The sequence below is a fragment of the Chanodichthys erythropterus genome, chromosome 13 (assembly GCF_024489055.1).
Source record: "Chanodichthys erythropterus isolate Z2021 chromosome 13, ASM2448905v1, whole genome shotgun sequence".
Taxonomy (NCBI): domain Eukaryota; kingdom Metazoa; phylum Chordata; class Actinopteri; order Cypriniformes; family Xenocyprididae; genus Chanodichthys; species Chanodichthys erythropterus.
In genome coordinates, this window is record NC_090233.1 from 30,912,654 (window position 1) to 30,929,612 (window position 16,959).

Genomic DNA, 16,959 nt, shown 5'->3' on the forward strand with positions numbered 1-16,959 from the left:
GCGGCTGCAGAAATTGGTTAAAATTTCATTGCCAGGCTACGGTCTAGTGGAAAAGGCTGTTAATATCCTTTGTTCGTTTTCATTTCAACGATAAAAACGTAAGGGCGACGGACTTGCGCGTGTTGTCATCTGTATGAGCGAAGAGAGCAGGCAAGATAGGAGGAAAACATCGAAGCATCTGCAACAGCATCGCGCGCAGGGAAGCGGGATCTTACAATCTGTGAGCTTGACTCCATTCAGACGCAACACAGTTTGTAAACGCACATTTTCCGATGGGACTTATTTCATGACATGGCTGATTATCTAAATCCTTCGAGTGAGGAGTGAAAAGGATCCTTATTGGATATGACCGGTCGCTTTTTGATGCATTGTGTAACGTGGGGCGATAAACTTTAACTGGCGGTCGGTTCATAACAGAGATGCGTTTAGATGTGCTCTGAATGGCCGGAATACTTTAAGCAACTCTGTGTTTATGTGGCAGAACACGCTCTTGTGGGTGCCAGACCTGTACGGATGAGAAGAACTCGTGGCTGGAACTACATCTCGCGTTGTGATGCTTCTTCTTTACACTCTGTCTGAGGTGAATTTGGATTTCTTTAGTCAAATCTGCGCGTTTCTAGAATGGCTCGCTTCGAAGACGATCTCCCGACCCGGTATGGAGGCAGTGGCTCTCCAGCGGGTCCAGGCAGAGGGGCCAGCCGGCAGCCAGGCCCCCCGGGCGGACCGAGGGTGTATAAGCAAACAATGGCCCAAAGAGCCCGGACAATGGCCATATACAACCCAATACCGGTCAAACAGAACTGCCTCACAGTCAACCGATCCCTTTTCATCTTCAGCGAAGATAATATCATTCGGAAATATGCAAAGAAAATAACAGAGTGGCCATATCCTTTACATAAATGACAGGCACTCGTAAGAGGGTAAAATATGAGAGTTTGTAATCAGCAGTAAATCGGGTTCACCTCTATTTTTTTTTATAACACGCTGGTTATAAGGTCGCAAAAGTTTTGTGGCGATAAAGGTTTCGTTTTATTCAACATATAAGTTATGTAGAAGTTGTGTGGGTTACAATCACACTTATTGGATTTAAATGACATGCAGTATGCAGGGTGTTGTCTCGCTGATGAGGCAAACATTATTACCAGAGGGGTCGGTTTTCTTTCACGAAATACTCCCGGAAAACAGATCGGATTAGCTTTAAGTAGCCAATATTTGCAATTAGCATGATAAATGTATTTAGCGCGATTGCTTGATATATAATGTAAGTGTCGTGACGTGAAATGCCATTTATAGTTTTTATTGTTTTTGTCCCTTCGCTGCGGTATTGATTCTGTTCAGTCAGGAAACTAGACTCGTTGGTCTCTGTCGCTCATGGCAACCAAAACAGCTCTTGCATTAGGCTGCCTAAATTGCTGTGCAGTCTCAGGAGAATTGCCTTTGGGAATACCAGTCATAAAGTAACTGAGATATACCTGCTAGTCTGTATGTTACAATATAAAATCATTCGCAGCTTTTATTCGCAGGTCACAGTCCAAAAACCAATGAAGTTGATAGTCTAGCCAATTTAAGCGGAACAGGTTAGTGTTTTAAAGTTGTGGGCGTTAATATCATCCCCGAGGCCCAACCGGCGGTGCTCAAATTTGGATTTCGTGAAATTGAATATTTCTCTTTCACGTGGAAAAGTTTCAGTGGCTGTTTTAGTCTCTCTCCAAGGTGCTGAAACGCCTACGTGTTTAAAACTCGTCCAGGGAAATGCGGAAGTGATGGAGGCCTTTTGAGCGCCTGAATAGTTTACCACAAGAGAGTAAAGATTCGAATTAACATTTAGATTTTGTTTACTTAACATGAATGAACAAACAAAGCAAAATTTTGACGTCTTTTTAAATGCTTGTTTACCAATATCTGGCAAAAAATGTCTTTTTATTTACAGCAGACTTTACTTTTGCTGTTCACCTTGTCTGTATTATTTATATTAGAAGGCTAATATAGACTTTGTAGTCATAAACAGTTAAGTAATGCGTTTTTCCATCAAACAAACCATTGCTAATTATTGACTCTTGAGATATGGGATAAAACGCATCTCACAAATTCACTTGCCAGTCTCAGCTATTCCAATTATAATTCAATTAGATTGAGCTGAAAATCAGTTTGAACCATAATGGTGGCTAAAACACTTTTTTTTTCTTTTTTCTTTTTTTTGGGAGAAATGGAAGTTGTACCCAAACGTATATGAATACCTCTAAACATTAATCCAAAACACTTATTTGATACATACACTTTTTTTTTGCCTGTTTTGTCCCAGTTTTCAAGTATCCGTTTAATTTCAAGTGCTAAGAGAGTATAATTAATGAAATTCATAATTTATTAATAATGTCTTTATGTTCTGTCTAAAATGAGTCTACTAGTCTGACGCAAATGTGTTTAGAGGAGTGCCACGGGAAATAATTATCCTCCTCCCCACTAACCAGCAGCTTTGTGAGGAATGACGCAGTTCACACAGCTTAAGACTGAGCCATAAGGTAGCTGAGATGAAGTGAGATCATTTTTTATCAGTGATTCTTGTTAGTTATATTGGAGATATCATATGATTCATTTTAAAAATTGTTCCAAAGAAGTCTCAGTGGCTCTCAAAGATGCATAATTAAGTGAATGTTAGCTTTAAATTTAAGTTATTTGTTCTTTATTGATTTCTGCCATAGCTTTTAAAATTGCTTGATAATATTGCGTTGCTGTGAATTAATTCCATCTATTTGTATCCCATGGGTTCTTTCCTTAACACCATCACTCCATTTGAGTACATGATCCTCGCCACCATCATAGCAAACTGCATTGTACTGGGCTTAGAGCAGCATTTACCAGCTTTAGACAAGACACCCATGTCAAAGCGGCTGGTGAGTTGGACTTTCCCCTCATTAATCACACTGCAATTTTATACTAGTCCTTTGAGCTCCCTTATTGTTTAATTATTAGCCTCTTTTGCAGCATTACCATATAAAATCTGATTTTTTCTGTTCAGATTTAGAAAGCTTTTACTTTCAAAAATGTTTATTGTTTCACCAGTCTTTTTAAGTAGTAGTTGTTACTGTAGGTCAACAGTTTGCCAGCCCACATTTACTTGATTCATTTAGCAGACACTTCGATCCTTCGTGAGCTGCTGTCAGTCATTCAACAGTGGATCCTTTAACTGCCCTGCTAAATTGATCCACAAATATTTGCTGGTGCCTGACATTTGATTGACATTTCAGTGTCTATAATAAAAGAGGACAATGAGCTTATAAATGATCTGTCCTCTAAAACTCTTCTAGTGAACATTCTGTAGCATATTTGTTTCTTCTGAGATTTTATAAACATGATCATATGCTATAATTTAAAAGTTTATTGCTTACCTTTTGATTTGATTTTGGTCTCTACTTCTGTTATTTACTTCCATAGTCAGGGTATTGAATATGTGCTTCACTTATGAACTGCAGTTTTTAGATGCTCTGCTATTAGAATCATTTGCTTTGAATATTTATACTAAGAATATAGAATATACTGAGAGAAAATATTTGTTTTTATAGTAAAAGTCTCCCCATTATCCAACTTTAATTTGATTTATTTTACTGTATTGTTCTGCTTTAGTGTTCTGTGGAAGAACAACAGTTTAATGAAAGTTGTAAAATATTCATTGAGCTTGCCAGTGACAGATTTATGTTCCTCTTTATACATTGTTTTCATTGTAAACTTGCATCGTGTGTATTATTTTCTTTGAATAATTGCTTGTGTCTCTCGTCACTCATGACAGGATGACACTGAACCCTACTTCATCGGAATATTTTGCTTCGAGGCCGGGATCAAGATTATCGCTCTAGGCTTTGCTTTTCATAAAGGCTCCTACCTCCGCAATGGGTGGAATGTTATGGATTTTGTTGTTGTGTTGACGGGGTAAGTTCAAATATTCTTTAAATTTTTACTAACTGAATGGTTACTGAATACTTTTTATTTAAATGAAAAACCTTAAACCAAAGGAAAGCAGTATATATAAAGCATAAAGCCATGGTCTGTGACATGAAAAAGAAATTTAATGATGTCATTCACAAAAACCTCAGTGGAACCTAGTGGAGAAGCAAATTGGTCTGCTTGACCCTGACACAGGCAGTGTAGCAGAGGTCCCGTACATAGATAAATGATGTTTGTGAATCTTGCCTGCAGTCAGACCGGGGTCTGGATGCGGGTGGTTTGGTTTGCCTCCAGTAGTACAACTGGCTGGTACTTTGGAGGTGTAATGGGGTGGAGAGGGAGCTACTTCATCTCCAGCAAGGCATACAGTGGGGACATTCTGACCCTTATTTATAGCGGTATACTCTGGTGTAGATGATTGCTACTGTCTGCATCGTATTTGCCTAGAGATATTGCTATATTAGTTTTGGTTGTTTATGAAGTGTTTCTGAAATGGATTTACATTGTTAGATGCTTTTGTGAGAGATAAAATAGGAATTTCAATACCAGGATCCAGGTTTATTTGTTCCTGGTAATATTGAACTGTATACTGTACCTGATACTAACCCTAACATGGTGATTATTGCCTTACAGTTATTTAGTTGCATTGCATTTGCATTTCAAATATTTGTGAATGAAAAAAGGTATTTTCTTATACAGGGATAGTGCAGTGCTATTTTCAAAAGTAAGTATCAGTTAAATTATTGGTTAGTAGCAGGTTTATGGGGGTTATGTGCAACAAACTTCTGTAAAACAGGTTGAATTGCTTCCGAATCAGGTCTTTTGTATGTGCTTCTTTAGAGCCATTTTAGTCAAGATGCCTTCAAAGGAGGAAGCAAAGATTAGCATAACCGATGTCGATCGCATATGCAGATCGATATCTAAAAATGTTCTTCTTCTCCCTAACATTTAGATATTTAAATCCAATAAAATGGCAACAATAAAAAGAAGTAGCTAAGGTTAGCTGATTACTTTAAAAGCCCATGTTGCTGTCAGTTCGTACTGCCGTTAACACTTTGCACTTTGCGTATGCAATGAGACCTGTTTTCCTGTTTGCTCATGTGACGTTCGGCATAAAGCCTATTATCGTAAGCTAGAACTAAAACCATAAAAACATTTTCGTTACATGAATTGAAATATATGTTAACTGAAATAACAAAAATATATGAAAATATTTTTTAAACATTAAAGCATGAAAACATATTCTAGTAGACCCGCAAAACAAAATCAAGACTTTGTAAAAGAACATAATATGGCCACTTTAACTTAATGTGCAAAAGTATTTAAAACTGAAATAAAATGAATAAAAACTATAAAAACATAAAAAAAAAGAAAAAAAAAAGACAAAAACACAGCAAAATTAAAAATTAAAAATTAAAAATTAAATCAATGGAGGACCACCAGCAGCCACATTTTATTTTGAAGGAAGAGGTGATGCCATTTAAAATGGTCAGCAAGGGAGAAAACATGACTGGCTCGATGGTTTATGGGCCACAGGGATGTGCGCTGATCCTGGAGAACTGTGCCGTGACGGGCATGGTGTTACAGTGGAGCTGGTCCCTGTATGGTTACTGGCACCACTAGGGAGTGTCCTGCCTTTCTCTGCCTAATGGCAGGGTGATTTATTTTGTCCATCCACAGAGGCTTACGTCAGCCCATCACCTCACTGCAATAAACAGATTTAGTGGAAGCAGTTCTGTTCCTGCAGCGGAAGAGGCTGTGCAGAAAGCCGGAGGATATAGAGCTGTCTATTTGCCTCTGGACATCTGAGGCAGCCAGCGGAGTTTATTTATAACAGACATAAAGAAGTCACATTATAACAGTGTGTCTCTAGACATTAATATCACTTTATATTTATATGTGTGAATATGATATAAATTTGATATTTGTAAAAGGTGAAAATATATATATCTAAAATGAAACCATATTTATAATATTTTACTTTATTTTTTGTTAAAGTATTCACAAATATACATTTATATTATATTTAGTGTTTTTTATAACTATAAATGTAATATTTTATATATATTTATATATATATATATATATATATATATATATATATATATATATATATATATATATATATATATATATATATATATATATATATAAAATATTCACCTTGTTCACCTATTTCCTTTTGTATTTTATTGGTGAAAGTCAGTTGATTTAGCAGCCTCTGTCACCTTTAGTGCCGGATGGTCCATCCATCACTCAGTTCATAATATGTCTGGCAGGAAGTGGATTTGCTTCATTGAAGGGGGGACAAGATGGTATAATATGATAATAATCATAATCATAATCGGAGCATACCCTAAAAGGGTCTGCAGTTGAGCAGTTCAGTAGTATGATCAGTCTTGGTCAAGACTTATTGATCCATGTTTCAACCCCACACTGCTGTTAGATTATCAGAGCATAAATCACATATGGAAAGGCTTTTGAATTCTTCTGAATAATGTAATGAAGGCCTGTTACTGTAAGAATTGTGTATTGGTTGTCAGTAGGCTCATAATAAATGCAGCGGAGCCAATCAGAAGTGTGTATGCTTATTCTTCAACAAACTTAACAGCACAAAACATGTATCTTGTATTTTAATTATGTTATGTAATGCTTCTCTAGATGGCATCCTTTTCATGTTTTTCCTGGTTGAACTTTAGGGATTTGTCATATAATATTCAATGTTATTCCACAATCAATCTCTCTTTGTCAAACTTTTTTTATTATACATGAGAAAAGCAATTTTGGCCCAATGAGCTTGGAATGTGTGCGGAGCTGTCCTGTGCCACACTGCAGAAATAGAAACGACTGACAAAATGTAGCATTTGTTGTGGATTAACATGAAACATATAGCTTCTGGATAGCAAATTAGTCATTGTAATTTCGTAGATTATTCTTATATAATTTTTTTATTACACTCTTGTTTCACAGAAAATAATAGTGTTCCATTGGCACAGTTTATAATATAAAAATAAAAATTATGTAATAATAATAATAAAATAAGTAGTATTCCTCTTCTTTATCCAGTCTCACAGCTCTAATGTGCCTCCAATAAGATCTTTGGACTTGCTAATAAGAGAATATATCTGACTCTCTGGGTTCACATCTCGATCAATACTGTATTGAGCCAAACAGTAAGGGAACGGCTTTGCTACACCACTCTTCTTTATGGCTGTGTGTTCGAGCGGCGCACTCCTTCTCTCCCTCTCTCCTCGTTCCAACTAGCTTTAGTGGGTGAGGGGTGTGGTGATGGCCAGGGATCATGCTGCTGTTGATGCTGTGATGAACCGAATGGCCACTGGGGTTCCCTGCTCAGATCAGTCGCTCTTAATGAGCTGCCTGGGTTCCCTGGAGGACGATTATGTTTGCAGCCATGTGTTTCTCTGGGCTTCCATAGAAAAGGGTCTTAAAGAGGGCTTTGAGTTTTATGTAGATGAAATGTATTGCATTTGGATAAAGCTAGACTGTGATGACCTTTTGTTAGTGGACTTTATGTGGTGTGATGCTTGATAGCTGAGAATTATTATGGATACAAATTTAGCCTGAGATGTATGATGCATGAGATTGAGGTGCATCCAATAATGCATTACAAGAAAGCTGACGCTCCTTTTATAAATAATCCTTCTAAAGTTGTTTCCCATAACTCTTGAATATCTAGAGCTTGATTTTCCTAATGTGTAATGTGTAAAAAAAATTGTAATAAACCTAGTAGAAAAAGTTTGATTAAATATATTTTAAATAAATACATATATAATCTTAAATATAATACATATAATAAAATATATTATATATTAAATATCTTGAAATGAGAAATTCTTCTTAAATCTATATATATTTGTTGTTGAATTTAAAGGGTTAGTTCACCAAAAATTAAAATTCTGCCATCATTTACTCACCCTCTTATCGTTCCAAACCCGTTAGACTTTTGTTCATCCTCGGAACAAAAACTGAGATCTTTTTGATGAAATGTGAGAGCTTTCTGTCCCTCCATTATGCAACTACCACTTTGACGCTTCAAAAAGTTCTTAAAGAAATCGTAAAACTAATCCATATGAATCGCTTTAGTCCAAATTTTTTGAAGAGACACGATCAATTAAACCGATTGAATTTAGGCTTTTATTCACATATAAACATTGATCAGCGAACATAAACTGAAGCTCAACCGAACCTGCTTGATGCGCGAGAACAGACCTCATTGGTTCTTGCGGAAGCTCAAATGAACTGCGTAACACACAAGAATGAACCTCATTGGTTCTTGCACGTCAAGCAAGCATGCTTGAGTTTCCCTTGACTATAACTGATGTGTGCGTTGATTAATGTTTCTGTGTGAATAAAAGCTTAAATTAAATCTGTTAATCATATAAAGCAAACAGGTCTCTTAAGAAAATATGGGTTAAAGCATTCAATTAATATGGATTAGTTTTACAATCTTTTTATGAACTTTTTCAAGCATCAAAGTGGTAGTTGCATAGACTGTCAATGGAGGGACAGAAATCTCTCAGATTTCATTAAAAATATCTTCATTTGTGTTCCAAAGATGAACAAAAGTGTTACAGGTTTGGAACAACATGAGAGTCAGTAAAGGATGACAGAATTTTCATTTTTGGGTGAGCTAACCCTTTAAAACCACAAGATGAGATTTAGTGATTTATCTGAGAGAGCATGATTTAGAAAAAATGCTTGAACTCAAATATATGGTGGCTGAGAGAACTCAAAGCGTTGCAACTGAAGAAAACACATATAAATAGAAAAAACACCAACAAATTAAGAAAACACAGCACACTCACAAGACAACCAAATACAGAAACGCACTGCAAATAGCAACAAGTGACGAACCTGGCTTGGACATGCTTATTGTTCAATGTCTACTCATTAGTGGTGTTGTCAATGAACTGAAAAGTGATTTTTTTTTTTTTTTGTTTATTTTAATATTCTGATCGTATGTTTGTTGTGAGTATTTGCAGTGCTTTTCTGTATTTGGTTGCGTTGTGAGTATTTGCAACACATGTGTTGTCAAACTGATGAAGATGTTTTCTTAATTTGCTGGTGTTCTTTCTATTTGCATATGTTTTCTTCAGTTGCAGCGCGTTGAGCTCTCTCGGACACTGTACAGGGAGCCAATCGCCTGGTGAACATTAGCAACAAATGCAAATGTTTATACAACATTCATTTTTTCCTTATGCTGTTGTCTTGGATATACAATTGGCATGTGGTTACTCAATTTTTACTCAACTGTTAGCACAGTTTGTTGTTGTCATCGACTACGCCTTTAATAAGCCATATTGAAAAAAAGGATATGTTAATATAATGTGCTGTTTTTTAAGAAAAATTTAAGAACAGTGTAAGATAACATTAAAAGTCTAACCGAAAGGCAGAAAATGAAAACCTATTTTCACTGGATTTAAGGATTTACTATAAATGCTTGAGAGTATGAAACTAGACGCTGGTCCAATGCTTTCTTTTCATTAAATGTATGTGCTTACTTTATATTTTACTCCTCCATCTGTTTAGGGTTGTGTAGGTGGTATAGAATATCCTGCTGCTTCTAACACAACGTCAAGAAACAAACAAAGTTTTAAACACCATCTGTCCAGAGCTTTTGCTTTTGCCTTGTCCTGTTTGATCGCTGCAGTCTGGGGAGTAATTGAGTCATGTTCCCACGAAAAATTTTAATATTCCTATTACTCGAACTCTGTCTGTCTTCTATTTTGTTCTAATATCTAGTTCTAAGTCCCTGTGTGTGCCTAACTGTATGTGGTAAAGATGTTGTATATATTGATCACTTTTACTGCATTGAGTAACAGCCTCTGCTGTGTCTATTCCACCTTCCTGTTGAAGAAATAGATTTTGCAGTAGTTGCACCTCTTAAAGCAATATCCTGATTCCCTCTCTCTTGATTCTCTGGGAGTAGATTGGGTTTCTGTGGTTGCCACAGAGGACCGTTACCTGTCAATATTGGTGTGTTCCTGTGGGTGACTGAAGTAATTTGCTTGAAGGGAGTCACAGTATTTTAGACAATCAAGGTGCTGGCCAAACATGCGGATGTCATTAATTGATGAGGACAGTGTCAAATGCATTGAGATGTCAGTGTTTAAAAACAAGGTGATGAACTCCTTTGTGATTGATCTCTGTGTGGATTCTCTCTGCTCTATGTATCATGTTGTGACCTCTGGCACAGAGAAGTGTCAGTTCTGTGCATATTTTAGCACATTGAGCAGGTTAAGAGGTGTGGAATTGAACGATTGTGAATTTTGCTTTTAAAGCTGAGCATATTGAATCTACTCTCTCACTGTTGCTACATTTCCTTGATCTCTGGTGATGTTTAAAGAAGGGATTAGGGTTGTCATGATACCAGTTTTCAGTAGCTGATTCCAATACCAGTAAAATCCCTTGATTCTCAATAAGAATGTTGTTTTTTTTAAGCGGCCCCTCACATGATATGCGGACAAATATATATATATAGTGGCCATGAATTAAGAATTAGTTTTTCTTGTTTTTTAAAATTGTGTGCATAAATTAAGAATTAGTTCCCTGACTTATTAATTTGTTCCCTCGTTTTACTAAATCGTGGCAATTTTGAACTAATTCGTCGTTCCCTCATTTTGATTTAACTAAAACGAGAACGAACTGTTAATTTGTGGCACAATATACTTTTTTTCCCCCCTGCATGTCATGTGTGGGGCTCCATAGTTTTTGATACCACAGCATACTAATATGCTAAGAAACATGTTCTTATTTAAGTAGTTGTAAATTAAATATGTATTTATATTAAATATTCAATATCAAATATTAATATGAAAATGAATACATTTAACATTTAAAAATGACTTTCTTTCTTCTGAGGAACCTAAACCCAACAATCGAGCCCATTGACTTGCATTGTATATAGACAATACATTTTTTTTTAAATCTTGTATTTTTTCCACTGAAGAAAAAAGTCATATTGTTTAGAAGCAACATGAGGGTGAGTAAATAATCACAGAATTTTCATTTTTAGGTGAAATATCCCTAGTAGAGACAGTTTATGTGCATTCAGTCCTTTGTGAAATAAGATATCAATAAACACATCTTTACCGCTGTGATTCAGCAGCTGTGCACAACACAATGTTTTGTTGGGAGGGGTTAGCCTCTGAAAAACCTCTGAGGTTTCGCCTGAGAGCAGCTGAAGAGGCTTATAGATGTTCTGTCGCTGCCTCCTGTTGAGGCATATCACTGAGACACAGTGGGGGGCTTCAGTCTGACAAGTGTCAGTGTGTTTTGAGTGAGAGGTGGGTGTTAGGCTTGCAGGGAGGGGTTTAGATTAAATAACGACCAATTAGCACAGCTCTCTCTCTCACTTTCTCTGGCTTGATCTCTCTCGCTCTCTCCTAGTGCTGTGCAGTGGTATTCTGAAATGAGGAGGCAAAGTCCTCACTTAATGTTTTTTTCTTTTTTATAAATGTAAATTCATTTCTCAGTTACACTTAATGTTGTCACATTTTCCTGGTTAAATAAAATAGAATTGTAGTTCTTTTTTATGTTTATCACAAGCAGAAAATTTAGTGGCACACCTTAAATCAGCCTGCAGTTATTCACGTTTTTTTGAATTACCTAATGCCTTGGTAATAAATAGACTTACCTAAATTACAAATGTGCAGTTTTATTTTAAGTTTGCAAGGCTCCAGATTAACATTTGAGGGCAGCATTATCATTCATAATGTCTAAATAATAATTCTTAAGCAAAAAGTTTGAAAATATATATTAGGGACTGGAAATGCCAGCCATCTACTGGTTACAATGGTAATTGTAACCAGTAGATCAGTAGACCAGTAGACCAGTAAAAGGCCAGTCTTTTTTATTTTTAATTAAGTGTGAGTTTTCCTACATCTTGAAACTTTTATTTTTACAAATGGGGGTAATCTTTGAAGGATAAACAAATAATGTTTTGGTCATCACATTAAAAATAACATTTAAATATTTGAAGTGTTGGAAAAAGATGTGTGCAGTACTTGAAAGCATTTTTCTATTCCTGCCAAACTCCCATGGTTACAGTTTGTGTTACTACATTAAATCCATGGCGAATGTTGTTGATTTGTGGACTGAAAGCCCTCTATAACTTAGCAAACAAACCAATCATTTTCAACCAAAAACTAACCATAACCAATCATATCCAATCATAACGCGATGGAGGCATTGCCTCGTCTCACGGGACATTCCCCCATTTTTTTCTCAATAATCCTCCACTAAACCCACCACGCACTTTAGGGGGTCTATAATAACTCAATTGTCTCAGGGGAGACAAGAGAAATGCAGACTCCCCCTGTACCTTTACCTGCTGTTGGACAGTGTTACTTTAGAAAAATGAGTGATTTATAAGATTTTTTTTTTACTTTTGTAATATGGATTATTTTCTCATCCACTTTTTTGAGGAGGCTCTGCCTCCCTTGCTTGAAGGAAAAGCAGTGTGCTCTTTCCATATAAGGGACATTTCCAAAGGGGAAATTTAAACTGCGTTAAATAGATAAGATATCTCCGGAAGGGGGATTAGGGCTGTGTGGCGCAGTTTGAGGTGTCTTGGCAAAAGGGGAGACTGAATCTTTATCAATTTGAAGTGCCATAACAGGTAGCAGTCTTGTCGTGTGAGGATGATCCATTTAGATCTGCTCCGATGGACAGATCTGTTTAGATCCACTCTGACAGACAACAACAACAACAAAAACAAAAAAACTCCCTAAGACTTCCTAGCTCATCCATCCAGATAGCAAAATTCTCTGTTTTTACTGTTATTTCTATTCCTTATGTTTTATTTTTATTCTTCTTCTTTATGTAAAGCACTTTGAATTACCATTGTGTATGAAATGTGCTATACAAATAAAATTGCCTTGCCTTGCCTTGCCTTATAGCATCTGCACTGCTACTAGCATCTCAAGCAGGTTTCCCTTTGTTATTTGGGTTTTTGTTTACTCTAACAAAACCTGCCACTAAGGCACTTTCCGTAAAGAAATGATTACTGAAGCTTGTCTGTAGGGTATTTCCGAACACTCTTTTGGGACAGCTTTTAGTCTGTTTTGGCTTTTTGAAAGGGGGAGGGGGGTGCTCTGAGCTGATTTGGGGGAAAAAAATCACACTGTTTAAAGGTGCTCTAAATGATCCTCGGTGGAGTAACTTCCTGTTGACGTTCGAAGTGTTGTCAAACAAAACAGAGGCTAGCTAGCGCATTTAAAATCATTCTTGTCGGTTATTGGCTGGAGCATGTTTATTATGTTTTGTGGTCCAGGCTGCACCAGTTTGTTTTTGTTGCCGTTTTTGGAGCTTGTGGCGACTACAGAGACTGCGTTTTTTTTACAGTGTGTTCAGGGGACAGGCAGCTAGCGGATAGTAGGAGATGTTTGCTGTATGTGACAAAAAATGTTTTGGCCTAAAAACGCGTGACATCACTTAGAGCAGGGCTATTATATTTGTTAAAATTGGTTGGAGAACGCTCATAATTGGTTTAGAGCGCTCATGTTTATTTTACTGTATGTTCAGCTTCATATTACTTTTTTTTGAAGTTTTTGCCTGTTTTTATTGACAAACAGTGAAAAGTGACAGAAAATAATTATAGGTTGAGAGACATGGACACAAGGCTCAATGATTCTGAAGCACATGCATTAACAACTCTGACTGCCTCATATTTCTGTACAGATTTGTTTAATGCAGCTCCGTTTTTATTAATTATTTTAATTATTTCAATTAGACTCCATGAAATCAAAATTGGAGTTTCATGCCTCCTTATCTATTAGCTTTGAAGCTATCTATGACTTAGTGTCCTTCTAAAAGTTGACAAAATGGACTTTTAGCAGATAAAAACTTCCCTTTTATAAAAGGAAATGTATTAACCCAGAAAAGAAGTGATTTCATGGATCTTTAAGATCATACTGAACTCTTGAGTGGTTGTTGCAGGTGGGGAATATTTAGTGTTAATGATGAAGGCTCTTTAATTAATCTTTGAGGCAAGTCTTTGGCCCTTAAAATCACGCAGACAGCTGTTATAAGGCTTTCTTTGTTTTTTTTTACATTTCCAGCAATACTTCAGCAGTGATGTAAAGAGGTCAAGGTAGGTTGGCCTCTTTACATAACACTGTGAGCTGAGACATACAGCAAGGGAATAATTATTTCTGTAGTCTCCTTTGTTTTCAGTTGTCCTCTGTTCACCTCACTGTGTCTGTTTGCTCTTGTGTAACAGTATATGTGCGTGCATCTAAAATGAACCTCAATATTCTACTGCTGCATTTATTCTGATTGCACTCTGAAATCTGGTGGTTTGAGGAAAGCAGTTGGAGAAATCAGCTGTCATTTAATCCTAAACAGTGAGCAGCGACCCAGTCAAATATTTGAAAGCGGCTCTGTCTCATAAAGAAACGCAAACAATATTTCAGAGCCTGTCAGTTCAGGTCGGGCCTCTTCAGTCTCTTTGAACGGGCTATAATTTGAAATCTATTTCATCACATTCTCTCCCGAGTCACATGGGTCTCTAATAGAGGGATTGTCTGTTTACACACAGGGATGTAGTAACAGGACTGCTGTTTGCTTTGGATAGAGCCATTAGAGTCGTATGACCTTTGTGACTCAGCTCTTCTTTATAGAGAAACAAACAAATACACTGATATAAAAATCAGTAAAGAGCTATGAATCATATTCTCTTCAGTTTTAGGTTGGATGGCCTGGCTGTGAAAAAGTCATTTTAAATCATGAAAATGGCCTTTATTAGGAATTACGGTTTATATTACCTGCTCAGTATCCAATAAAACATTTTCCCTGAAATGAGACTCACACGCAGGGCATCATATTTCACTGTTACACCATGTTTTAACCAGACACATTGTGACAAGTTTCAAGCACCAAGTGATTTAAGTTAGAGCTGAAATTGTTTCTGATCTGAGCTGCATATTTAATTTATGTGGGAAATCAGAATATTTTGCTAAATCTATTCAGAATAAATCTGCAGTTCCATACCATGTGTTCAGATCTGGGGAAATTGGTGCAAAATGGTGAAACGGAAGTTGTAGTGTCATGTTTCTTTGTCTGACAGCAAATTATTCATTCACATGAATTTTTTTGGATGCACATCTAGGAATTTATTCAATAAATTTCCACTGTAGTTTCTGCATGTCTTCCACTGAATAAACAATGTATGTATTTAATGGACATTGTGGATTCTTTCCCCACATTTTGGTGTTTCCATCCATTATAGATTATGTATCTTAAAGGTGCCCTAGATTCAAAAAATTGAATTTACCTCAGCATAGTTAAATAACAAGAGTTCAGTACATGGAAATGACATACAGTGAGTCTCAAACTCTGTTGTTTCCTCCTTCTTATATGAATCTCATTTGTTTAAAAGACCTCCGAAGAACAGGCGAATCTCAGCATAACACCGACTGTTACGTAACATTCGGGGTGTACGCCGCCAGTATTTGCATATGCCAGCCCATGATGTTCCCAACATTATGGAAGGCATTAGACAAGGGCAGAACGTCTGGATCTGTGCAGAGCTGAATTAACAGACTAGGTAAGCAAGCAAGGACAATAGCGAAAAATGGCAGATGGAGCAATAATGACTGACATGATCCATGATATTATGATATTTTTAGTGATATTTGTGAATTGTCTTTCTAAATGTTTCGTTAGCATGTTGCTAATGTACTGTTAAATGTGGTTAAAGTTACCATCGTTTCTTACTGTATTCATGGAGACAAGAGCTGTCGCTATTTTCATTTTTAAACACTTGCAGTCTGTATAATTCATAAACACAACTTCATTCTTTATAAATCTCTCCAACAGTGTAGCATTAGCCGGTAGCCACAGAGCACAGCCTCAAACTCATTCAGAATCAATGTAAACATCAAAATAAACACTGTACTTACGTGATAAGACATGCTGCATGACGAACACTTTGTAAAGATCCATTTTGAGGGTTATATTAGCTGTGTGAACTTTTTTTATGTTGTTTAAGGCAAGCGCGAGCTCTTGGGGTGTGGAGCACCAGATTTAAAGGGCCACACACCCTGAAACGGCTCATTTCTAATTATGCCCCAAAATAGGCAGTTAAAAAATGAATTAAAAAAAGTCTATGGGGTATTTTGAGCTGAAACTTCACAGACACATTCAGGGGACACCTTAGACTTATATTACATCTTTTAAAAAAAGTTCTAGGGCACCTTTAAATACACTACAAAAATACAGTAAACAGTAATATTGTTACAATTTAAATGAAATGCTCTATATGTTAATATATTTTAATTTATTCCTGTGATGGCAAAGTTGAATTGTTACATTTGATCAATTTAATGCGTCCTTGCTGAATAAAAGTACTTACTGACCCCAAACTTTTGAACAGTAGTGTATGCTGATAGAAACCCAGCTCATGACTTCCTGATTAACAGTCTCTGTTAACCTCAAATGTGTATGAAAGTCACAGTACACTTCCAGTACACATCATGAACTATAGATGAGGCTTATTCGGTCATCCCTGGAGACCCGTGGGGATGATGCGACAGCTACTGGAGTCAGGCAGAGTTTTGTTATGAAATGCTGTGACATTCGGACAGGTGTGTGAGGAAACCCTGCTGGGTGGAGTCTCTCTGCAGTGACAGCGTGTCACCTTTCACCACAAACCACAGCGCCTCTGTTCGCTAAACACACCTATACACACACATCAAGCTGTGTAAATGTTGAGGCTGGTGGACGCTGATGGTGTGATCCCTGCAGATGCATTATTCAGCATGCCTTGCACGTCCAGTAGCCAGATGTCGGTGTTATTGCAGTGGGTATTTTAAGCAGATCGCCAAGCAAACAAACAAATAAAAATAGCTTGTAGTGTGAATCCTAGTACTTAATTGGGTGGGTGACGAGGGCTGATGTTTGTCCCCTGATAGCATCCCATAATGCTCTCAGGATCTCTCCTTTTCTTTGGGGTCCTCTTGCTTACTTCTCTTCCAATCTTACATCACTCTCCTCTCG

At 36.8% G+C, this 16,959-nt stretch overlaps 1 protein-coding gene across 1 annotated transcript in view; it reads left to right on the forward strand.

Annotated features, from left to right (window-relative positions):
• Window positions 1-621: 621 nt before the first annotated feature.
• cacna1ba (calcium channel, voltage-dependent, N type, alpha 1B subunit, a) overlaps window positions 622-16,959 on the forward strand; it is a 128,120-nt gene continuing 111,782 nt past the window's right edge. Inside the window, exons 1-3 of the mRNA XM_067407918.1 lie at window positions 622-884; window positions 2,786-2,891; window positions 3,785-3,924. Of these exons, the coding sequence (XP_067264019.1) occupies window positions 622-884; window positions 2,786-2,891; window positions 3,785-3,924 (509 nt within the window). The remainder of the gene's footprint in view (window positions 885-2,785; window positions 2,892-3,784; window positions 3,925-16,959) is intronic.